This window comes from Mastigoproctus giganteus, chromosome 10, assembly GCF_048544385.1.
Source record: "Mastigoproctus giganteus isolate SK-2022 chromosome 10, ASM4854438v1, whole genome shotgun sequence".
In the NCBI taxonomy this organism is placed as follows: Eukaryota; Metazoa; Arthropoda; class Arachnida; order Uropygi; family Thelyphonidae; genus Mastigoproctus; species Mastigoproctus giganteus.
In genome coordinates, this window is record NC_143584.1 from 40,775,658 (window position 1) to 40,802,392 (window position 26,735).

Consider the following 26,735-nt stretch of genomic DNA (forward strand, 5'->3'; position numbering starts at 1 on the left):
ATTGAAATTGCATATGATATGGCCTGGTGATAAGGAATCTTGCAAGATCTTTGATTGGGACTCAAAGGACATCTGTCACTCTTAATTAAAAAGTTCCTATCAAGATAAACTTTTCAGGTCCTGGTATGATCATCTCTCTCATGAATTTTTTGCAGGAAGAATGAGTTCTGCAAGGATCAGCCATAGGCACCACGTTATTTGCAATCCAAATGAATTCAGTCATGAGACAGTGTTAAATGTTCTCTATGTAGATGACTCCAATATCTCCTGCCAGTCACAGAACATGAGGTCAGTCGAATGACAACTGCAGTTTGCTATCGGCAATATCAATGCATGGACCTTAAATAAATGGGTTTCAGTTTTTAGTATAAAAAACTATAAGTTACATTTTTGCTCCATAACCTTCATCCTGTTCTGGAATTAAAACTAGATGGACAACTCATTGCAGTAAAACCCCATGTCAAATTTTAAGGTCTAATAGATTCTTGAGCACATCCACCAGCCACGAACAGATGGTAAGAAGAAACTCAATGTGCTGATGTTGATGAAAGACAACTGCAGGTTGCTATCAACAATATCAGTGCATGGGCCTTAAATAATGGGTTCCAGTTTTCAACCTAATCTGTAATAAACTAACCAAGATACTGGAAAATATTTAACAACTTCAATTCAAAATATACAAATCCAAAGGCAATCAATCTTCTGAAGGGACAGATGAGAGAGTTAAAATAACCAGACTAGAGGGACAGATGATCACTGGAATCTCCACTGGAAGGCATGCACCCTCCATTGGCAATAGACACCTCTCCAAAAAGCTGGCTAAATGAAAGATACATGAAAATTCATGGAGGAAAAGAGATGGATCACATAATATATAATTTTCTTATTTTCATCCAAATTGTTTCGTCTTACAAATTAAAAGTTAGAGGGTACTCTTAACTCTTTATTTTTTTGAATCCAAACACATGTGCTCTTCTGTGCGGACAAACTCTGTAATTTGTCCTACATGTTTCTTTCTTTCACAAAGCATTGGAAGTTCTACTGCTCTCAGTTCAGCCCCACTGAAAATTTTAGACATTTCATGTGTATTAGTAAAGTAAGTGGCTGGCAAGAGAAAAAAAGTTTTTGTGGCAGATATGTTGAATTATCTAATCATCAAAATAATTTGTGCTTCCATAAACCATTGCTATTCTGTAGCTTTTGGAAAAAAATAGGATGTTCATCTTTATGTTTATATTAATTATTAATATTACTGGTAAGTATAGAATTTTATATCTTAATTAACTTAACCTTTATTACAGCATGATTTGTTACAGTTAAATTTATGTATATGAGTTTTTTAAAAAAAACATAGGTGTACTATTATATATATATATATATTATTTTTATTTTTTTTTTTTGTTTTAAGTGTTGTAGGCTTTTAAATATTTGATTTTTCATCTATGCTTGAAAATTCTGGTCAGTTTGATTTTTCAATTGTTGATTTTTCAACAAAACAATTGTTATTGTTTCGTTGCTTATCAGAAATGAGTATATTGTTTTCTTTGAATTTGCAGAGGACTATAGTGAAAATTTGGCTGAACTGACCTGTGAAATTTCTGTCAAGCAGAGGCTAATTGAACAGCTTGAATTAAGTCAGCGAAGATTGCAGACTATGAGACAGCATTATGAAGAAAAATTAATTCAGTTGAAAAATAAAATTAAGGATACAGAAAAAGAAAGGGACAGAGTTCTTTCTAATCTTAGCAGTGCGTTTAATTTTCAATATATTAATTGATATAAATTTAATTTATAGTTAAAACCATTCTTATCTCCTATTGAAGCTAGATATGTTTCTTTATTTAGTACAGCCCATACTTTACCCTCTGCTCTGCTTACCTGCTAAAAGAGTGAATTTTTAAAAAAAAAAATTGTCATTTAATAATTACAGAACAAACAGTAGCACCAATCTACTAGGGATGCTGATAATGGTGAAACTATCATTCTGTTAACATGAATCTATTTTTACCTTTTTCGCTGCTGCTAATGTGCCAGTAAAATTTAGAAATCTGTTAAACATACACAATGCAGGCTTGGAAAATCATAATGAACTGAATATATGCTAACTGATTCTAAATTCCCATATAAATTCATGTAACTTGTTGAGATATGGTTCTTGAACATTTGTGAATAATTTGATTTTTTTTTTTTTAAATAAAATATGAATGAATACAATTATTGCATATATCTGAAACTAATTCTGTTTCAAAAAACCATTCAAAGAAAGCTTATAACTTGCCTTTTCATTATAAAGAACTTTATATCAAACGGTGACATCTTGAAGGCCTCTGACAATATTTCTGCTTACAACATTGAAATTCTCTGACTCCTATTGTTTCCTCCACCTTCATCATGATTTCTCTTAAAATGTTTGAGGTTAAGGCTTTTTAGAAGTATACTGTAGATTTCATCATAACGATCCTTCCTTCCTTTTGCATTTGTTCTTGTTCCTCAATCAAATTTATTGATTGTGATCTCTGCTCTGCAAGGCCCAGCAATCATATCTTCAGTAATAGGTTTCGGCATCTATAAAATTTCTTCGTAACGTTTTCTTGTGTTTTTTTTTGGAAATCTTCATAGACATTGACAAACTGCAGGTAACGTTTTCTCCAACAACCAGTTCATACTGGTTTGCTCGATTCTTTTCCAGCTTTCAGAAATGTTTATTACTGCCATTAGGATGTTGTACTCTATATGAAAGCTGTGTATCAGTTGTTGTTTTCTTCCTGTGAGCAGCAGCAGCCAGAGCTGGAACTAGGCAATCCTATGCCTTGGGCAAAAGTGTTATAAGTACTTCCCCATTATATGCAGGTAGTCAAGCTTTCAGTAGCGTAGCTATGGTCGTTGACACTCAGGGGCAACATGTCTTCCTGGTGACCCTGATTGTGATAGATAATTCCTTCAGTTTGTGCCCCCTGAAGCTCGGTGCCTGGGGGCAATTGGCACCTCCATAGCCGGGTGGGCAGGAGCAGTAGTGCAAAGCACATGCTTCTTGATTAGACCAGGGTTCGAGCCCGTGACCACCAAATACGGAGGATGTGGAAAGGTCAGGGAATGACCACCGCATATCCCCGGAGCAATGTGGCCTTAGTTGCTAATGCTCCTAAAAGCCAAATAAATAACTGGGGGAAATTCCCCTCTGCAATCTTTATGAATTTATAAAAATTATTATTGCAATGGTCTATGATTTGCATATGTTTATTAATAAAATAATTTAAATAATACAATGAACATAACAAAACAAAAGTATCAAAGAAAAAGAAACTTGCAAATATTCGTTTATATCTACAGAGAATTTATTTCTATATAAACTACAAAGAAAATACATATAGCTACAAATAAATTAGAAAACCAGATAGTTTGTTTATGTAGCTAGTATAAAATCATTGAAACAAAATATTGTGAAATATAGTACTTTTAACATTATAACATAAACTAAAAATATGCAATAAAGATGTATTATTTTAATTGAATTTTTTTCGCTTTGAAGGACCTTTCACAAGAAGCTACTATTATAGGCAGGGTAAGAAAAATTCATAGAAATAGAAAAATTCTATTTCTATATTTAGATAAGATTCTATTAGATGACACTCATGAACTAATTGGAGAAGTTATAAAGGGATTACAGATTTTATATCCTGCAGAATTGATAAAACATGATTTCTCAAATATCTGTTGAAATATTAACAGATATTTCAAAAATTTTGTTTGTCCTTCAATGGTTAGCACTGGAGGACAAACCTAAAAGCTCAGAGGTGTGACGTCACAAAATGGGCCGTACTTTAATGAAGTTTGTAATTGGAGTTTCTCTGTTATTTTTGAAATTTGTAAGTGATTATAAATCCCAAATTTATAATTTTTTTCACTCTCACAAAAATTTCTGGAATCATAAGTAGTATGTACAAAGATAATGCAGTATTTCAGTATTTCTTTTAATAAAATTTTTATTTTAAACAAAGAACACAAGTTGACCATGCCTTAATACGCCTTAATCTTTTGACTGGCTATAGAAAGCAGTTGATTAGCATGACCATGACTTCTCAGTATGTTGGATAGGTGGCTGCATTACATTCCACTTACATTTTGGAACAGTAATCCCTTTAACCCTTAATTTGCACTTTCTAATTGCTTAAATTGCCTAAAGGCCAGAGGTGGAAACAAAGCATACAAAGCTAAGTCTCTCGTAATCTGTTTGTTATATGGAAATTTTCTTCATTCTATAGAAACTTTTAAATGTAATTACCAAAAGGAATTAAAAAAAATTGCTATAAAGAAGTTTGTTAAACACAGCTCTGACTGTAATTAAATCAAAAATGAAGCAATTTTAAAATATATAACTGATCGAATGCACCCTTAAAATGCTGCACCTGTGACTGGTGCCCCACTCCCCCTACTCTAGTTCTGGCTCTGGCAGCAGCAGTAGTAGTCTGAGCTGTGGTTCTTTTCAAATAATACTGCTTATAGGTGAAAATGACCTCTTGATACTTAAGACTTATTTTTCACCCAGCAGTTCTAGGGAACTCTCACTTGATTTATCTTTTTACTCATCTGAACAAACAGTGTAAATTATGTCTACAAGTAATTGTTGTCTAAAACTATGTAAAGTGACAACAGCATGTAATCATAGTGGCAACAGTCTGCTAAAATGATACTGAAAACAAAACGAAATCCTTTATTTTTAATATTAGTATTATTAGTGGCAAATGATGCAAGAAAGCAAGCAAGCTTATATAGCAATAAAAACAAAACAAAACTTCCCACATAAACTATCCATTCCCTCCAATACTTTGTCTAGTTCTTAGAAATGATTCAAATTATCCACTTCCACAACAATGACAGCAGATTGTTCAGTAATTAACCATCTGCTGGCTGAAGCATAACTTTTGCACAACCATCTTGCAGTCATCTATCCTGTAGTCATCCTTCCACAATTTGAATTTATGCCCCCCACCGTCCCTCATGTGTAGTCTGAGCAAGTTGAAGAATCCCAGTAGCATTCAACATGCTGCTCACTCCATTCAAAGCCTTAAACAGTTCAATCAGATTACCTCACAGGTGTCTTAGTCCCCAGATGCTGAAATTTGCAGAACTGAAGCCTTTTTTTGGTAAGACATTTTTGCCCCTTAACTAATCTTGCCATTCTCTGCACCTGTTCCTGTAGGTTGACATCTTTGCTAAAAAAATAAGGCCTCCAGACCTATATGCAGAACTCACGATGCGGCCTAATCATTGTCTTGTTCAATGGGATATTCACCTCCTTATCCCTGCTAGCAAAATTCCTGTATATCATTGACAAAACTATATGAGCTGTCTTGGCAGCCTTTCTGCACTGCTCAGAAAGTATCGCATCATATCATCATATTCCACTATCCTGAGTGTAGCACTACATGGTATGTTTATCTGAGATTACTGCTTCCCCATATGAAATGCCTTGCATTTGTCAATGTAAAACTTCAACTGCCTTTTCTCAGGTCATCTGCGTAATTTGCAGTAGCATACCTTGATTACTGTTATTAACCACCTTGCCAACCTTTGTAACATCTGCAAAATTAGAAATTAATCCTGATATATACCTTCATCAGTATCTTTAATAAATATAGAAATGACAATGAGCCCAGCAATGAATCTTGGGGACACCACTAATAACATTAGTCAGAAAAGAGCAGTGTTCATTACCAACCACTCTCAGTCTTCTCTGACTCAACCGTCCATTTAATCCTAGCAGCAACTTGCTCTTAATGCCACACTGCAATTTGTGCAGCAGTCTATTATGAGCAACATTATCAAAAGTTTTCCTGAAATCCAAGTATAGCGACTCTCGATTTCTTGGGATCGCATCAAATGGAACACTTCAGGACTCCAAATAAAAAAATCAACCAGAAATCATAAAATTCAAGTAATAACTAGAACAGATATAAACAGATGTTTACAAGTTGTAAATAAGTGACAAGAAGCAGCATTATAAGTCATCATTGGGAGATTAATGTATCTATTATTTTGCAACTCCCACTGTCTTCACACCTGCCTCTCAAAAAAAAAAAAAGTTTAGTTTGTTTTAGTGCATCGTGTCAATTGTGTTCTGTAGCACTGCAAAAAAGACGAATTTTGTTTTGTTATTTTTATATCACGGATGGCAAATTTTTTTTTATAGTAAATATTTTTTTTTTGTTTAGAAATCACGAAAATGACAGGTAAATGCAAAAGAGTTTTGCTTTCAGTTAAACAAAAATTTGAGATTATTCAAAAGTTTGAAAATGGTGCATCCGGTAAAATTTTTAATAAATTATTATAATGTTGCTGACCAAACCATATGTGACATCGTAAAAAATAAAGGGAAGTATCATATTAGTGAATTTTTGGATTAACCGGGAAATCGATTATCTGGGATTTTTTTTTTTTTACCCTCTATCCCGGAAAATTGAGAGTCTACTGTATATGATATCAAAATTATATTTTTGAATTTAGTTCCCTTGTTACTGCATCGTAGTAACCAGTCAGATTGGGCAAACAGGATCTCCCCTCAACAAATCCATGCTATGACTGAAATATAATCATACCCCTGACTAGATGGTTCTGCATTACTTCTTTAACCAGTTGCTCTATTTTCTCTCAAACAGAAGATAAGCTAATTAACATGAGTAATTACAGACCTGTAATTACTCATGTCACTGTTTGTTCCCCTTTGTGAATTGGGAATACATTCACACATTTCCAGTGTATAGGACCTGCCCTGAATCCAAAGATGCTCTCATAAATATGGCTAAGGGTTTGCTTCCCTCTTTTGCTGCCTTCCTTAATATTATTGCATAGATCCCATCCATCTCCAGCCGCTGTTTTATGTCTAGTTTCAATAATTTCTTCTGCTTTCCTCTCAGTTATCACAAAATCATTTAGCTCCCTGTTAAAGTATGATAAACTTCTGACATTCCGTTTCCTAAAGAATTCCTGATATGTGAATGTAGATACAAAATACCTATTTTTTCTTGCAATGTTAGAGGTCATCCAAAAGTGGAAAGAAGTTAAACATTTTGTCTTGGTGTAATGTTTTGGTGAGGACTTCCTACTTGTGCCTTACCGAGATGCATTTTTTCTATGAAAAACCTATAGAGATAAGTGCAGAATTGTTTTAAATGGACATTCTAGAAAAGATTGTGAAGAGTCTGAATGAAATGATTTGCAAGCTGCATTAAAACATTTCTCAAAACCTCAGAAAGGCCTATTTCTGGAAATATAATGTAATGGATTTGAATCCATGATATTACAAATTGTGAAAAGAGTTTGTGCTTGACTGCAAATGTTACACACTAACATTTAGAGTTTTGGGCAGTCTCAGGTAAATATTAGCCAACTTCTATTGGATATCATGTTGTGTTAATTGATTATGTAAGCAGCAAAATAAGGTATAACAGATATCAAATATTTTGTAACATATATGTCAAGACTCAAATAGTTTGTCTTGACCTATATGTTAAAAAATATGTTATATGTTACTATTTTCCACTATGATTAAGAAATGTAACAGATTTCCCATTAATTTTTCCCAAATAGTTAATAGTTTAGCGTTATTAGCATTGATATTAGCATTGTTTTTTCATAAATAATGCTTCAAACTGTCACATGCACATCCCAAAAGTTCTTGTACTTCATACAAGAACTTTTGGGGTGCAAGTGATACTTTGTAGTCTTCTAGTATTAGAAGGATATGCAAAGGGCAGTGATGTTTTAAATGAAGGGGAAGCTAATGCTAGGGAAATGAGAATAAATAACTTTTAAGGGATGTCAGGTTAGTAAATAGTACAATAATTCTGAGGAGGAATACTGTTATTTTTGTGCTTGATAGGGAGGTATTTTCTGGCTGATCTGTTTCAAGAAAGGTTAGATGTAATCAGTGTTCTGTGTCAAGAATTCTTTAATCTTAACCACAAATGTCTAAAGAAAATCTGTAATAGACTGAAGTGGATTAGTATTCTATGCTTACCATGGAAGTTCCACAGAACTAAAGGCCATGTGGAATCGAAGGGGTGTAAAGATAATTAAAAAAAAAAAACTGTTTGAAGAATACTTTTTGTGAGTGGTCTGAAAGAAAATTCAATTTACTGACCAAATCTATAAAAAAAAAAACAACCAAAAAAAAAAAAAAAAAAAAACCAAAAAACCTGAGCTAAAGAACACGCTAACTGGACAGGTTAATAGTAGTGCCCAAATATTTAACATCTGTGATTTGGATGGGAACTGTTAAGTTCCATGTATATTTTCAATGAAGCTTATCCCCCTCTCACCATGTGTTACCAGTGATGTTTTCATTGAGTTTAATGGTTTGGGGATGCTTAAGAAGCAAAGGAATGGGGTAGAATAAAGTTTGTAAATGGTATTGCTACAAAAAATACTTTTCTCCTATAATAAAAGACTGCTTTCAAGAGACAAAATTATTATTTTGTCTCTTGAAATTATTATTATTTTCCACTGTGACTGTGCCCTTATCCAAATCACAGACAACAGTCATTTCTTATAGTGTGTTAATGATTAATCTGTACAAAATACTTAGAGTTTTACATTGAAGAATTTCATGCAGGTCTTCTATGCTTACTTCTGCCAGTAAATAGACCAGATTTCAGCCCCACAGAAAATTACTAAAAAGTTATGAGAAAGAAAATTGTTGCAAACGAGCTAAGAAACCATTTTGCACAAGCTTGATTAACAGTATTTTATAAAAGACATGCTGCTGTTGTTTAGAATAAAAAAATGCAGCCATTTAGGATAAAGTGTGGAACAATTACAAGGAAAGATTGAGAGGAATAGATAGATAGTTTGGACATGTAAAGAGAATGGAGGAAGGCCAAGAAGAAGAAGATGGTGAGAGGAGGTGAAGAGTGATGTGGAGAGAAGAGGTATTATCTGAGAGCTGCTGGGAGGGAGGGAAGGGGGGAGAGAGAGAGAGAGAGAGAGAGAGAGAGAGAGAGAATTAGTTTCTTAATTTTCTCAGCAAGAAGCTGGAACGACAATGGATGAGTAAGTATGTTGCTGTTGTATTAGGGTTTTCGACACATCAGTGAATTAGACAGTGTCATGCTGTCTAATTCACTGATGACTATATGAATGTGTGTGTTCACAGGGTGAAAAACCAGGATTTACTCATTCAGCCTGAGGTAGACTAAGTCCTCTCCCAGTTGAAGAAGCTTTTAAAACTTCTGCCTACAAACAAACAAAGGAGAAAAATAGATAAGTTCATTTAATTGGACATGTTGGCAAGCACTCATCTGCCCAGCTCAGTGCTACAACCACTTTCATGTATTGGACTACACAGCAGAATTATCAAAGGCATAAGTGCTGTTCCCACAGGAAGTAACTATTGTCAGGGAACATTGTGCAATAAGGATGGGTGTAAGAGGACCAAGTTATGTCAGTTGGGGAAAGAAGTTAATGATAGAGCAGCAATCATCTTTGTAGGGCACAAAAAAGTGATAATGTACATGTTGGTACTAATATTAAGAATAGGTGATCTGAGGATTTACGTAGTAGGGTGCTGTTGAGAAAAAGCTAGGAGTTAGGATTAAATTTGAAATTAGGAGATATTTGCTGATGCTATTGAGGCAATGTTAGGTGGGTTGGCAAACTGCAAGCTTGGAGAGATATACTGACTAATAATTTTTGCAAATTTGATTCCTGAAGTGCTTCTGTTAGGATAAGCAGCAGCCTGAAGAGCAAGGTGTGTCCAATACAAAGCCAGCTGGGTGGTCTCGTGCAATAAACAAATGCAATAAACAAAGGCTGTGTTAGAGATACCAAGAATAACAAATTAGTTTATGTACGCATTACATTTCAGGCTCATTAGCAAATAGTAATAATTCAAGATTTAAAAACAAAATAAGTCAACCCATCGACATAAACTTGTTACAAAGATTCCTAAAATGTTCGAATAAGGACTGAGATGTTGAAATGGATCAGAATGCTTGTTCCTAATTTACAGTAATATTTATGCTGGGGAAATGGCGAGGAAATGCTATGGAATCGAATTGAACTTAGAATGATCCCAGGAGGCTAACAGAATATACACTGAAAATTTGGTAGCAATTGGCATTTTTATTGTTGATTAATGCAAAAACATACTTTCATTTATACTGATTTTTAATGGGGGGGAAGGGAATGTGGGTCATGAAATCACAACTGGACCTGAAATTTGCCTGAGGACCAACAGAACATATGTGCCTCAATCCAACTTTTGTTCTAGAGTAATATGCAAATATACTTTAATTTATATAAAATAAATTTTTCTTGATAGGAGAAGAGGCTATTATTGATCTTAAAAGCTGTCCAGGGATCAATGAAATATATGCTGAAAATATCATATTGATTGAATTTTTTCTTATTAAATAGTGACTGAACATCCAGTAACACATTTCCATTACAAGTTAATTAATATATGCAGTGCATTATATTTCAGGCACATTTTTTTTATTAAAATTAATTGATTTTTTTTATTTTTCTGTGAACGAAAAGTAAATATAGTTACTCTTTATCAATTAATAATGCATATTATAACTTTATAGAACACTTATTAAAACTCTACAGTTTCATGTTCACTAAACTCAGCCTAATTGCAACTCTATAATATTTACCTCTTCCCTTGCATACACTTTCTTTTTTTTTCCTTTTTAAAGCTCTCTTCTCTCTGTATATACACTAAGTGATCACTGCATTATGACTACCCAATACATAATGGATTATGCCACATAGCTCGCAGTATAAAAAGCTGAACAGCTTTGTATGCTCATCTGACTTTGACATCATGTAAGTAGTGGTAGTAGTAGTGGCGGCATGTGATGCAAGAAAGCAAATGTATGAGCTTATGCAGCATCAGCCAACAAAAAAAAAAAAAAAAAAATCACACCATTCCCTCCAAATGCCTGTCCAGTTCCTCCTTAAATTTATTCAACCTATCAACTTCCACAACGACAGATGGAAGTTTGTTCCAGCAATTAACCACCTGCTGGCTAAAGGCAAATTTCCGTACATCTATTCTACATCTGTCTTTTCTTAATTTGAATTTATGCCCCCTTAGGTTCGTAATCTGAACAAGTGGAAGGATCCCATCAGAATTCAGCGTGCTCAACCCATTCAAGGCCTTATATACCTCAATCAGATCACCGTGCAGGTGCCTAGTCTCCAGCCACTGCAATTTGCAGAACTTAAGCCTCTCTTGGTAAGAGGATCCCTTCATTCCCCTCACCAATCTTGTTGCCCTTCTCTGTATACACTCAAGTAAATCTACATCCTTCCTAAAATGAGGCCTTCAGACCTGTACGCAGTACTCAAGGCATGGCCTGACCATTGCCTTATACAGAGGGATAATCACCTCCTTTTCCCTGCTAGCAAAATTCCTATATATTATTGACAAAACCCCATGACCTGCCCTGGCAGCCTGTCTGCATTGCTCAGAAAACTTCATATCTGCCTGCACAATTACTCCCAGGTCTTTTTCATTTTCTACCACTTTGAGTGTAGTACCACACAGTTGGTACATTTCTCTGGGGTTACTTCTACCCGTATGCAGTACTTTGCATTTGTCAAGGTTAAACTTCAGTTGCCACTTCTTAGCCCATCTGCCCAAATTATCTAGATCCTGTTGCAGTAGCACACTGCCATTACTGTCATTATCAACCCTGCCAACCTTTGTATCATCTGCAAACTTCGACATTAAGCCTGATATACCTTCATCAATATCATTGATAAATATACAAAACAACAGTGGACCTAACACTGAACCCTGTGGGACTCCACTAATAACATTAGTCCAAGAAGAGCAGCACCCATTGATTACCACCCTCTGTCTTCTTGCACTTAACCATCCTTTTATCCATTGTAGCAACTTACCCTTAATACCATTCTGCTCCAATTTGTACAATAGTCTTCCATGCGCAACAGGGTCAAAAGCTTTCCTGAAATCCAAATATATGATATCAAAATTATTTTTTGCATCCAATTCCTTTGTAACCACATCATAATATCCTATCAAATTTGTCACACAAGACTTTCCCTTAACAAACCCATGCTGTGTCTGAATTATTGCTGCAGTTTTGTCTAGATGATCCTGCAATGCATCTTTAACCAGCGACTCCATTATTTTACCCGGAACAGAAGTTAAACTAACTGGTCTGTAATTACTCGAAGTCAAAGTGTAAGTCAACAGAAATGTAAAAGATTATGCAAGGTGGATGTTTGTGGTGAGCGAAGGGAATGGCACTTACAAGCCCAATGTCAGGTCACTGTGCAACAATGGCGTTGCAATACAATATGGGGAATTCAAGAACAATATCCCAAATGATGACGATGCACTGCACACTCAGATGTATGGTGTTTCACAGCATATGACTCAAGAGACACCCTCCCCTTATCACTGTTGATGGCAAATACTGTTGTGTCAACAACACATTGGTTGGACACTGGAGGACTGGAAATTAGTGTGCTGGTCAGATGAATCCAAATACCTTATGTAACACACGCTGACAGATGTCTTCATTTGTGGCACAACATGAGTTCATGGACCCGTCGTTCATGGTGCCCACTATCCAGGCAAATGGTGGTGTTTGCTTAATATGGGCTGTTTTTGTGGAAAGAACTAAGATTCCCTGGTGCACATGGACCAATGTTTCACTGGTGGGGTTTAACGATAGCTCTTAAAAGATCATTAGCACCAGTAGAGGCATATGATGCAAGAAAGCAAGCTTATTTAGCATTAGCCAAAAAAAAAAAAAAAAAAATCTTCCCGTTTCACTAATCCATTCACTCCAAAAGTTTGAATTTATTTAAGCTGTCAACTTCTGCAACGACAAATGAAAGTTTGTTCCAGCAATCAACCACCGCTGGCTAATGCAAGTTTCCACACATCTATTCTACAATCATCTTTCTTCAATCATGTGCACTCTGCCATGTTGAATTTTTTCCTGAACAGAATTGGGATCGTCCAAGACAATAATTCACTGTGTCATCAGGCCTGCACTGTGCATGACTGATTTGAGGGATACAGTGAAGATATCACCCATCTTAACTGGCCTCCAAATTCATCTGACTTCAACCGAATCGAAAACCTGTGGGTTGTTTTCAAACAGGAAATGAGACATACGAATTTTTTCCTGAACAGAATTTGAATCTTCCAAGACAATAATTCACTGTGTCATCAGGCCCGCACTGTGCATGACTGATTTGAGGGATACAGTGAAGATATCACCCATCTTAATTGGCCTACAAATTTGTCTGATTTCAACCGAATTGAAAACCTGTGGGTTGTTTTTAAATGGTAAGTGAGGCATATGGACATTGCACCCATCATCTGTTTCGACACTGTGGAAAGTCTTGCAGGCAGCATGGCTGCAGATCCTTATAGATGTGTGCAGACATCTAGTGGAGTCAGTGGCTAGGTGAACAGCAGCTGCAATTCTTGCGAATGGTGGTTCCAGCAGATTATTAGGTTGGTAGTCACTTTCTGTGATGTTTCTTGAGTCTTACAAACCAATACATACACTCAAAGCATGCAGTGACTGTCTAAAGCTGAACAATACTGCATTAAAACTACATTGAATCTATGAATTTCTTTTTTTATCATAGAAATTGCATCTCAATTAAATTTGAGATGGTTCGACAGATTTTTTATATGTAAAATTTCATGAAAATCTGTCTGCTGTGAGTCAAGTTGTTACTTGTGAATGGATGGACTGAATAGATAAACATACATGTAGACATGTATAGTATCTCATGTAGGACAGCTCCCAAGTGCTAGTTTAACCCTACTGTGATATGTTGTGAATGATATAAACTCTGTAGGAATACCAGAAATGTGTGTAGTGCTATGTTTGCGCTGTCCAGAAAATGTGTTTCTGGCCACTTTGCTACCAGGAAGCAACCCTGGTACCTGTCTATGCCACAAGGAGGCAGGCCACAACTAAGCATGTACTGCAAAAAACCTTGAGTGTCACGTACCAAATGGCCAAACCATCAAAAAAAACCCCAAAAAATGGGCAAATGATATAAAAATAATAATAAAGTAAAAAATGATAAAAATAAAATAAATAAAAAAATGATAGAAAACTACCAAAAAAAAATTCTTGCATGAGTGCAAGGTTGGTGCCAGCAAGGACAAACAATTGAAGAAGGAGGAAGAACAAAAAGTAAACACTTGATAGATGGACAAAAGGAAAAGGCAAGAATTAAAAAGGGATAGAGATAAGAATTCAGCACATTTCATAACCTGTGCGAGCAGATGATCCAGTCTGAGGACCAGCCTGAGGCCAACAGGAAAATAGTGATCATTCAGCATTCTAAAAGTATGATTAGGAACTGTCGAAGTTGAAGGGGATGGTGAAGATGGGTACTTAAGCTAAAGATGGTGGTAGTATCACAAAATGGAGGTGATGACCTAGACTGAAGGTAGAGCCGAAATAGGAGTAGTTCCAGGAACCAAAGCACCAGTGTCGAGTTGTGTACGTCTGGTGAAAACTTTATGTGCAAAATCTTGCATATTAAGTTTTACTTTGGAGTCCAAGTGAGTGATTCATTGCTTGGTGAAAATGGTTGACACACACAGTAGATAGAGGCTGACAAAGATCCAACTAATATGGACAGGTGAAAAGAACATGCTGCCAGACTTCTAGACTACCATAATTACAGAGGGGAGAATCAGACAGATTAAACATTAGCGAATTTAGTGCAAAGAGAGCCATGGCCATTTAGAAGAAAAAGATTCTGGAGACTTGGACAGAACCATTTTAGAACAGACTTTTGTAAGGCAAAAGACACATGAAATAAACTTTATTGTGACCTTTGGAAGAAGGCAAAACCTACCAACTTGCCAGAGTTGGACTAAGGTTTCAGTAATGAGTCTTTTCAGTTTTAGGATTGCAGTTGATATTAAGAGTTGTCTAAAAAGTCAGCATCTAAGATGGCAAAGATAATTGCAGAAACTTCAATAAGCAATTTTCAAGTCCAGAGGTAGGCATCCATTTAAGACCTGTAGCACAGCTGTTGAGACAGTGCAACAGGAACGACTTATCATTAAGAGCATATGTCTCTGTATGGAAGAGAGTTTCTCTTGGATAGCAATCTTCTTAGCATACCAAAACTATGCACCAGTGCCATAGGCATATCAGAACAAACACCACTTTGTACAAAAGATGAAGGCTACAGTGATTAATACTCCAAAATTGATACAAGCATAGACAAGCATAGAATTATACTTGACTATTTTATCACGAAGGTGCAAGACATGTTTCTGAAAGTCTGATTTACAACCTAGAATAATACCCAGAAATTTTTGTGAGTAAACCATGGGGGGGAGAGAGAGAGAGAGAGAGAGAGAGAGAGAGAGAGAGAGAGAGAGGAGAGAGAGGAGAGAGAGAGTGCGCACGATCAAAAAGCCTACCAGTCAGAGGCCTAGTAATGTTAAGGTTGCCCTTAAGATAGAGAAGTTTAGTCTTGCCAGGAGAAAGGGTAAGTTTATTAATAATGGACCAAGAGCACAGATTACTCATGAGGTTATTGGCAGTATTTTCCAAGTAGAAAAAACATTAGCTCATTGGTATATGCAATTTTACAATCATTGGGAGTCGAATGGAGAAGCCACTTATCTAGAACCGTATCCCAGATGAGTGAACAGAGCACTGAACCTTGTGGGCATCCACAAAAAACAGAGAGACTAAGTTTCTGAGTACCAGAATTGATTTGGAGAGAATGGTAGAGAAAGTAGTTGCAGGATAAGTTGTAGAGTTTTGGGGAGCATTTAGCAAACCTAAGGTAAACAAAAAAGCTTTCCTACCAAAGGGAGTCAAAGGCTTCAAAGAAATCTATGAAAATAGCCATTCCATATTTAAAGGTACAGTTATTTATTCTAGAAAGAAGTTCAAGCAACACCTCCCCAATTCCATGGCCTGAATGAAAACCAAATTGTTCAGAGGACTTTAAAGAGTGTTTGGTAAAAACAATCTATATGGGCAGCAAGTGAGTTGCTCAAGGATTTTGCCCAAGTTGGACTGCATTGCAATAGGATGATAGGCCTTAGCAGAAGTAGGAGCACCATGTTTAGATATTAATTTTAACAAAACAGTGTCATCTTCAGGAAAAGTTGCCTCATTCAAACATTTATTATAGAGTATAACTAAGATGGATAAGAGCTTATCTAGTCATTTGATAAGTCCCCTCGAGGTTATCAAGTCAAGAAATTATTATTGATTTTAGGGATTGCCGAATCATTAGCATTAGTAGAGGCATTTGATGCAAGAAAGCAAGCTTATGCAGCATCAGCCAAAAAAAAAAAAAATAATAAGCACTTCCACTTCACCCCTCTGTTCGTTCGAAATACCTGTCCAGCTAAACCTTAAACTTATTTAGGCTATCAACTTCCACGACAAGGGATGGAAGTCTGTTCCACCAATCAACAACCCACTGGCTAAAGGCAAATTTCCTCATGTCTATCCTACATCCGTCTTTCCTCAATTTGAATTTATGCCCTCTCAGGTGATTATTCTGAGCAAGTGGAAGAATCCCATCAGCATTGAGCATGCTCAAACCGTTCAAGGCTTTATACACCTCTATCAGATCACCTCGCTGGTGCTTAGTCTCCAGACACTGTAATTTGCAAAACTTAAGCCTTTCTTCGTAAGAGCACCCCTTTGTTCCATTCACTAATCTTGTTGCCCTTCTCTGTACTCGTTCCAGCATCTCTGCATCCTTCTTGAAATGAGGCCTCCAGACCTGTATACAGTACTCTAGGTGTGGCCTGACCATTGCCTTATACAAGGGAATAATCACCTCCTTATCCCTGCAAGAAAAATTCCTATATATCATCGACAATACATCATGAGCTACTCTTGCAGCCCGTCTGTACTGCTCAGAAAACTTCATATCTGCCTGCACAACCACCCCCAGGTCCCTTTCATTCTCTACCACTGTCAGTGTAGTACCACAGAGTTGATACGTTGCTCTGGGGTTGCTATTTCCCATATGTAGTACTTTACATTTGTCAATGTTAAACTTCATTTTCCACCTCTCAGCCCATCTGCTCAACCTTTCCAGATCCTGTTGCAGTAGCATAGTGTCAGTAGTGTCCTTGACAACCCTGCCAACCTTCGTATCGTCTGCAAACTTGGACATTAAGCTTGATATACCATCATCTATATCATTTATAAATACAGAAAACAATAATGGACCCAATACTAAACCCTGAGGGATTCCACTAATAACATTAGTCCATGATGAGCAGTGTCCATTGATTACCACTCTCTGTCTTCTCCCCCTCAACCACATCTTTATCCATAGCAGCAATTTGCCTCCAATGCCACACTGCTCCAATTTGTGCAGCAGTCTTCCATGTGCAACAGTATCAAAAGCCTTTCTAAGATCCAAGTGTATAATATCAAAGTTATTCCCTGCCTTCAGTTCTTTTGTGACTGCATCATAGTATCCAATCAAATTGGTCAGGCAAGACTTTCCCTTAACAAAACCATGCTGTGTCTGAGCTATAACTGAAGCCTTGTCTAGATGATCCTGCAGTGCTTCTTTAACCAGTGCCTCCATTAATTTTCCGGGAACAGAAGTTAAACTAACAGGTCTATAATTACTTGTGTCGCCCTTTGATCCTCCTTTGTGAATTGGGGTCACATTTGCACATCTCCAGTTCATGGGTACTTCCCCTGAGTCCAAGGAAGCTCTCATAATCATGGCTAAGAGTTTGCTTACTTCCTTTGCTGCCTCCTTTAATATAACTGGATAGATCCCATCCACCCCAGGTGCCTTTCTTGTATTTATCTTCAACAATTTCTCCTCCACTTTACTCTCAGTTATTACAAGATTCTCTAGCTTACTGCCAGAGTTGAATACACCTCTGGCATTCCCCTCACTGAATAACTCCTCATGTGTGAATGTCGATGCAAAATATTCATTTAGTTTGTTAGCTACCTGAGCAGGATTACCAACAGTTGACCCATCGATATCAAGTGGACCAATCTGATTCATCCCCTTCCTTCTACAGTTTACATAAGTAAAGAACTCTGCTGTTTTTCTTTGCATCCCTTGCCAAAGATTTCTCGTAATCTGTCTTCGCCTGCCTAACCTACTTTGTAACTTGGTTACAGATCAACTTGTATCTATCATAGGCTTCTGTGTCACGTGTTAATTTGTATGTATCCCATGCATTTTTCTTCTCTTCCATATGTCTCATTAGTTCATCTGACATCCACTTAGGCCTAAACCTTGAACAATATTTCTTAGTTGGTATGTAAAGCCTAGTAGCTTCCAAGATAAGTTCTTTGAATGCTTCCCATTTTGAATTTGCTGTTGGTAGCATCATCAGTTGGTCCCACTGTATGGAATTTAAATACTGTCTCAGTCCATCGTAGTCGCCTTTACGAAAGCAATAACCCTTCCCTTTACCCCTGATGGTAGTTACCTCTTTGAGTAAATCCCACTTCAGCACACTGTGATCACTGCCACCTAGTGGTTCATTTACCTGCAGATTCTTAATGCATGAAGAATTACTACTGATAATCAAATCAAGAGTATTATTCCCTCTAGTTGCCACACGAACATGCTGATGTAGAAAACAATCATCCAATAAATCCACAAAAGCCTTGCTAGTGTGTGAGTGACCAGCCCCCAAATTCCAGTCAATATCTGGGAAATTAAAATCCCCCATTATAAGACTCTGATTTACTGGCCCACTCTATTTCCCTGTACAGTTTCTTATTATACTCATCAGAGTCATTAGGCCTATAGCACACTCCTACTCTCAATTTTGATCTCCCAATGCTTATATCACACCAAGCTGACTCGACCCTGCACTGTCCAGCAATGTCGACTGGCTTCACTTCCTTGGATTTTATGTATTTCTTAACTAATAGCATAACCCCTCCTCCCTTCCTATCCTGTCTATTCTTTCTGTAGACATTATACTCCCCAACGTCCAGTTCTGCATTCCTTATATCTGTGTGACACCACGTCTCTGAAATCCCCACAATATCTGCCTTTGATGTTTTGAGCAATACCTCAAATTCATCAAATTTATTTAGTAAACTCCTAGCCTCGGTGTACACACAAGTATACATGCACCTGTTCTTTTTCTTAGCTACCCTAACACAACCCATGTGTTTACTTGTACCCCAATGATTCCCATCAGTCTCTGAAATATCCTGCATCTTATTTTCCAGGCTGCGGCTCATTCCAATAGAAGCAGTGCAAGAATCAACCTCTGCCTCAGTGAAGCAGGGAGTGGATTTGGAAATAACATGTACCCTATTGAGAGTTCTAATTTGTTGACAAATAGGAAAGTCACAGCTGGGGTCATATGAGGAAAGAAGTGCATCGGTATGGCATTGACAGTGCTAGTCCAAGTCAGAATTTCAGCATTGTGAGAGTCAATAAACTGGTAAATTTCTGGAGGTCAAACATTGTTTCTAGAGAGATGATGAACTAGACCCCAGGGGTCATTTGTGGACAAGGCATATTGTCTTTTGAGGTCACAATATTCATTTTTTAAGCTGCCCAACCTCTGCGGTTGGCCAGCTTATATATAATGTCGTTGGACAGATCAGTAGCACCTAAAACACAACACCATAAGATGTTTAAATCATGACCCCACCATGATGTTGGATATTCAGGCAACACTTTCCTCTTATCAGCAAGAGGGCAGGTCTTTGTGGAGAAAGTAGTTGTAGGTTAAGTTTTAGAGTTGTGATGCCGAATAATTGGAGATAGTACACTGAGTGGACAGAAATCATGGGGTATCTACCTAGTAATGGGTAGGTGCACCTTTTGCCCAGATAAGGGCAGTCACATGATGAGGCATTGAGTCCACTAGCTCATCATGAAAGCGTTCAACAGGTATTTCCAACCATGCTTGCTGTCCATAATTCCGTTGCATTTCTTGGTGGAGAATCCAAAGCTTAAACGGACTGGTCCACAGGGTTGATGTCCATTGAAGAGGGAGGCCATTCCATGGTGGTAAAATCTGCAGAATGCTCTTCAAACCATGTTCTAATCATCACGGCTCTATGAAGGTGCATTGTCCTCTGCTGTAAGAGTCCATTGCCCTGTGCATGAAGGGATGCAGATGGTCTGCAAGGATTAACAAGTAACTTGGACCATTCAGAGATGCATCTAGACGTTACCAGAGGCCCAACGTGTGCCAGTTGAACCTGCACCAGACCATTACCCTGCCTGAACAGTTCCTTGTTGACACGACTGGTGCAGGGTTTCCGCTAGATGTGCAATATTACCTAGACAGGTGTAACAGTTTTTCACCACCACAAAAGATCCAGATTTGTGGGCAGTGAACCCAGTGTAGAGATGGTATAACTTGAACATTAATTTATATAGCTGAGTAGAAATGCCAGTAACCTAATGTACATTACTTTTGGATGCAGATTTAGTGGTAAATCAAAAGGTCAATTCTTTGGTATGGTCCTCATTTGTAATATCAGTCTTTCAGATTTTTTAAAGAAAGATCTTGAAGAAACTTTTCTTTTGATATGTCCTCTTCTTCCTTGTCAAAAATAAGTAGGCCAGGTCAGATATTTGAGGGGGCGGGCTGATGAGGAGATTTCCACATTCGACAAAGCTGGGAGGGATCAGTCTTTGCTGTATTAGCCTAAGAGTCAGTTTCTGTTATGACCCTTGTTAGGAGTAAGCTTCATAGCTTTTATTTTAATGTCCTTCACAGTTTCTTTCAATGCCTTGGTTACTTCTGATCTAACATCTTGGCTGGTACCCAAGTTAAGAGTTTTCACCTGTCTTTAAAATAATAATATTCTGTTCAGTAGGGAGCCAAAGTGATGCAATGGTGGCTGGGGGGGGGAGGGGGAAGAGATGGCTTTTAATTCAGGTGGTGGGGAACCAGGTGAACCACGTAGTACTTGAGCATAAGTCAAGGTGGTTGAGACAGGAGTGGCAACAAGAATTAAATTTTCTTCCAGTTTAGCCTGAAGCTTTGCATTCTCTAAGAAAAGTTTATTTAAAGCATGTTCAAAGTCAGCCCAGTACCAAAGAACATTTTTAGTTGCTTGTTGTTAGATTCTTTAAACAAATATTCCTCAAGGTCCTTATGTAATAGATTTGCGGTCTCCTTTGGTGGAAAATGCACAGAGAGTATAGGCAGGACCTTTTTAGATACTCTACTTGCAGAAGAAATGGTGGAATCAGTACATCCATGAGGATGCAGTAGATTTCTGCATAGAATTGTTATAAGTGGGATCAACACTTTAGAAATGTCAAGTTGAGTCTGTGTAGCAGAAGCACAGTATTAGGCGTTGAAGTATCACCAGTAGAATCAGAGCAGTCTTACATACAATGTGAAAATGAAATGTGAATGTGAAAGTGAGAGACAAATGTTAGATTTGGAATTTAACTCAATTTCTGAAGATCCCACCTCTTCAGAATTCTACATGTTTGCACAGTAGGAGAAGCAGAGTGTTGTCAGAAGAAACATCACAAGAAGCAGAATTATTATCAGGGTCAGTTACTAAAATGCAGAATTGGCTGTTTTTGAGTTGGAGCAGGGGACTCTCCAACAGTTTTGTTGGTATTGGTAGACATAACTTACAGAGTCAGTAAAGTATATTAACAGAAGTAACAAGTAATATTTAAAACAAAAGCATTATGATTAAATAACCTTATGAAAGAGCACTAATAAATCACAGACAAAGTCACAGAAAAATACCGTTATGAGAGGATAATTAAACTGTCTCCCATCAATAAGAAAATCCTAATAATAATTTGAAAAAGAGGGGAAAAAAAAAATCTAAAGGCATTATAGTCAAATCGAATAACGACTACCACACAAACTGCCCACAGTTCTATGGTAAATGTTGTCACTGTTTCATACACCAGTAATAAAGTAGGTCACTGCTCCAAGCAATCATCAACTAGGTCAAAGTTCAGAGTGGTGAAAGAAAGCAGTCAGGGAGCAGCAGGGAAAATACATGCTGGGTAATGACAGTAGTAATACAATAATTATGATTAATAATAACTTACTTTAGGAGTTATATACAGCTTGAAGAAGTGGTCTGACAATGAAAACAGTGATCCAGCATTAGGCACAGCATAACTATTTAACATAAAGTTCAAAGAAAACACTTAGTATCACAAATAAATAGAAGTGCAAAAAAGAATGTGACTTCACATACTAAGGCCACCTGTTGGACCTCCCAGAGATAAACAGACAGACAATCAGGTTGACGTAGTGAAGGCAATAGGTATATGCTAACATGCCTAAGACAGACAGACACACATGCACACACGGTATTAACTGTATAATGCCAGGAAGTCACAGGCTTTTGCTGCATTAGTCAAAAAAATAAAATAAATAACTAAATGAAGATAATAAAAAAATAAATAAATGTGTATGTGTATAATAGAATAACAAGAAAATGGAAATAAGAAGACAAAAAAATGGGAAAGTAGTCTAGTGTGGTCTAAGGCAGCAAATGCACAATCAATGTAGAGCATGGACAATAAAGTGAGATAGAGAATGATAGGAGGAGGATAGATAACAAAAAATATGTAAAATAAGAGATAAATAATTACAAAATTGATAAAATAAGGATGTTGTCATGCAACTTACAAAAGCAGCTTCTTGTCAGGTGTCGCTGACCAGGATTGTAGAATAGCAACATATGTCTTCATTTCTGATATAAACCACAATGAAAGGGTAAAAAGCATAAACATAAATAAAAATGAGAATAAAATTTTGTTACTGAAATAAATGAAAATAAAATTTTTTTTACAAGGATTAAAAGTGGGGTTTTTGAAAATGGCTAAAGATGATGAAATTAAATTATTATTATTATTATTTTTGTATTTTTTTTTTTTTACCAAAACATATTTTTGGAAACTACAGCATATTTTTGTTTGTAAAGAAAAATTAAAGTAATAAAAAAAATATATTATTAATACAATATCACCAAGCCTAGTGTGCTCTCATAAGGCATTGCAGGAGACTACCAAAGATTTAATTCATCAGCTTCTCCACCCTGCACCCAGTTGGCTTATGCTGTCTTGATGGAAGCAGGGAGAACTCATATTTATTTTTTTTTATTTATTTTAAGTTTTTCTTACAAATAAAAACTTGCCACACTTTCAGCCTTATGTTCACTTTTTAAAAAAAGAGTTTAATTTAATTTTCTTTCATTAAACTATATTTAGTTCTTGGTTTTTCAGTCCAGCTCAGAAAGCCAAAAGTTATTTGCCAAAAATTTCTTTAAGCATAGTTTGACATATTCAGGTGACTGCTCTTTGAAGGTTGACTAATTTATAATACAGATTATCATATTTCATTATATTACTCTTGTTAAGATTTAACTGTAGGGCATTAAATTTTCTGCTTCTTTAAAAATTTTTTGATCTTTAAGGCTCTGATTTACAAATTCAATACTAATGCTTTACTTCAGGTCATTGTATTAAGCATGTAGTAATTGGTAAAGTGTCAAATGTTCCTTAAAAATTCAATAGACATTTCCATATATCTTGGTAATGAATAATCAACTTTAATTAGATTTTAAAATTTTTTTATATTTAATGGAAGTGTTTTAAAAGAAATGTAAACTTCTGTTAATAAAATAAAATTTCAGAAAATACTGAAAATCAGTCTGAAGAAAAGGTTCGAAAGGTGAGGGATGATTTTGAAAAGAAGCTGAGCATGCTGGAGAATGAACTTCGAAAAATGCAAGCAGCAAAGAAAGAACACTCACATATAATGAAGAACCAAGCTCAGTATGAACGGCAACTGAAGCAACTTAGACAAGAAGTTGCAGATATGAAGAGAACAAAGGTAAGTGTAGAAATACATTCTGATATGTTGAAAGTGGAAGTGGATTAACCCTTTCAGCAAAGAAGGTTTCATGCTTAGTGCAGTTTAGCACATTGCCCATTCCTGAGACATTTTTGGGCTCTGTTAAAGACTTTATTATTGCTGGAAGTTGGTAGCACACAGAATGAAGTTGGTGAATCAGATTATGTTCTTAAAAAAAAACATAAATAAAAAATAATAAAAACAAAAAACCTCACATATGGCACGTAAAGTGAATGTTGAATCATTAATGAAGGGGTTAAATTAACTGAATAACATACAAGGCTACCCATAAGGTCCCAAAATGTATTTATAAAATAAATTAGACTCACTCTGGGTCTTATTTGCCACCGTCACCTTCGAAGTAGTCCCCTTGAGAGCATATGCACATCCCAGCACTTCTCCCATGATTTGAATGCATCCTGAAAGACCTTATTCGTCATAGCATTCAGCATCACCTGCGATTCAGTTTGGATATCCTCTATGCCAGGGTCCCCAAACCACTGTCCGGATCCGGCCCACGAAAGAATTTTATCCGGCTTGCGGGTATTTCAATTATTTCGTAAAAATTAATGTTTATATTAGATCACAATAAAATTTATGAAAACACATTTTACAGATTATTTTAACATTCTTAGGTGATTAATTGACATCTCTGTGTTGTCAGCTTAGTCTTGTTAGATATTAATTCTGTTATTTCCATTCAAAGCTATTCTTTGAAACATCTTTAAAATAATCCGTTAATCTTGACATCTATTGTCATTAAATAGCAATAGGTGTTAGAGACAGTAATTAGGGATTTTCCAATCCTTTGCCAGCCTGCACACCAGCCCTGATGTACAGAGTATGGGAGCAAAGGTCACCCTAGGCTTCCACTACACAAGAATCCCAGATCCAGGATAAAACCTTCACTAGCAGCATGATTGGTATCGGTAAGATCCTGAACCAGCCTGCACATGAACCCCGACGTTCAGAGTATGGGAGCAAAGGTCAGCCCTGGCTTCTACTACAAGGACTCCGGATCCTGATAAAAACATGACACTATCCTTGGTTAATGGAGTTACTCCTTCTGCTATCAATTAACTGCTGGCAGCCTGTATGCACTTAAAGTTTATGGTAGCATTGGCAAGAGGAGGCTGTCAGCAGGTATGAATTTAATCTCTTTGTATTACCTTAGATTTCCTGTTTTCTGTTGTAACAGCAATTCAAAACTTAATACTTTAGAATCGTAATTTGCAAATTGTATTATTGGTAACTGTAACTGTAATATCCTAAAATATTCAAATTTGTAGCCCTTTCTGTTCTCCCCACAGAACATGCTGTGGGGAGAACAGAAACGTCACCTTATTAAACTATATTATAATTAATAATATAGTTTTATATTATAATAATATAGTTTATTAGACAAACAGCCTAATAAACTATATTATTAATTTCACGTGATATAAGAGTGATATGAATATAATAATAACCTTCATGGTAAAATATTTCATAAAATTTTAAAACACGTCGGTGCTTGCTTACTTCAATATTCACAAGTATTTTTTTTTTTTTATTCCAGTGACCCATAAAAATCATGTTGAATTTGATGTCGAAAAAAATAAAGGTTGATGCTGAGTGTTGCGTTTTTAATGAGCAGTGGCCAATTAATTACTTTTTTGTACTGCTCAATTATACTTGCACATGTCTTATTTGCAATGAAGCCTTGTCGATATTCACAGAATATAATGTGAAATGTCACTACACCACAAAACATGCCTCAAATTATGATAAATTTCAAGGAGCTTTTCGGCAGGAAAAAACTCCAAGAACTAGCCAAAACTTAAAAGTCAGCAACAGAAGATTAGAACTTTTACTCATCAAAATTTATCTATAGTTAGAGCTAGTTTTCGAGCCTCTCTAATCATTGGCAAAGAAGAAAAGGCTTTTACAATCTGTAAAAGCCTGTAAACAAATTCATTTTACAATTTGTAAAATGAATTTGTTTGGCAATTGCAGAAGAAGTATGTCCCAAGAAAGTAAAGAATTTTGCATCTGTAGGTTTATCTTTATCAACTGTAACGAGAAGAATTGAAGATTTAGGAGTCAATGTTCAAAATCAACTTGTAGAAAAAGTTTGTGACATCACACATTTTTCAATAGCAATTGATGTGAGTGAAGATACAAGCCATACAGTTCAATTACTAATTTGTATCTGAGGTGAAAATCAAAATTTTGCAGTAACTGTAGAGTTAGCTGCATTAATAAGCTTGAAAGATATAACAGGCGAAAATATATTTTTGAGTGTGTCAGAAGCAATTGATGCCCTCAAATTGAATTGGGATTTGCTATCAGCAGTTATGATGGATGGTACTAAAAATATGGTCGGTACTAAAATTAGGTTCATAGGTCAGCTTCAAAAATACCTTGAGAGTAAAAATATTAATAAACCAATGCAGTTTCATTGTATAATTCACTATCAGTCTTTGTGCGGAAAATTTTAGGGCATAAATTCGACCTTGTCAACTGTAATATTAATAGTAAATTTTATTTGCAAGACTGATCTGAATTGGCAATTCAAAAATTTTCTTGAAACTATTGAAGCTGAATATGGTGATTTGTTGTGCTACACTAAAGTGCAATGTTTGAGTCGCGGTAACGTGTTGAAGTGATTTTTTGAACTTAGGATTGAAATAGATCTCTTTATGAACAAAAAATTTAAACCTGTTCCAGAACTGTCAGATCTCAAATGGTTGTGGAACTTAGCCTTTTTAACAGATATATGTGAACACCTGCTTACTATGATATGAAACTACAAGGACGAGACAACCTTGTCAATGAATTGTATTATATATCACAGTCTGCTGACAAGGCTAGTGGGAGTCAGAAGTGT

The 26,735-nt window shown here is 36.2% G+C and overlaps 1 protein-coding gene across 3 annotated transcripts in view; it reads left to right on the top strand.

Moving 5' to 3' along the window:
* The window catches only part of LOC150078996 (kinesin-like protein KIF21A), a 755,520-nt gene that overhangs the window by 291,927 nt on the left and 436,858 nt on the right, over positions 1-26,735 (top strand). For all 3 annotated transcript variants that reach the window (XM_090383539.1, XM_090383541.1, XM_090383540.1), the window contains 2 exons: positions 1,557-1,748; positions 23,646-23,845. In XM_090383539.1, the coding sequence (XP_090239665.1) occupies positions 1,557-1,748; positions 23,646-23,845 (392 nt within the window). The remainder of the gene's footprint in view (positions 1-1,556; positions 1,749-23,645; positions 23,846-26,735) is intronic.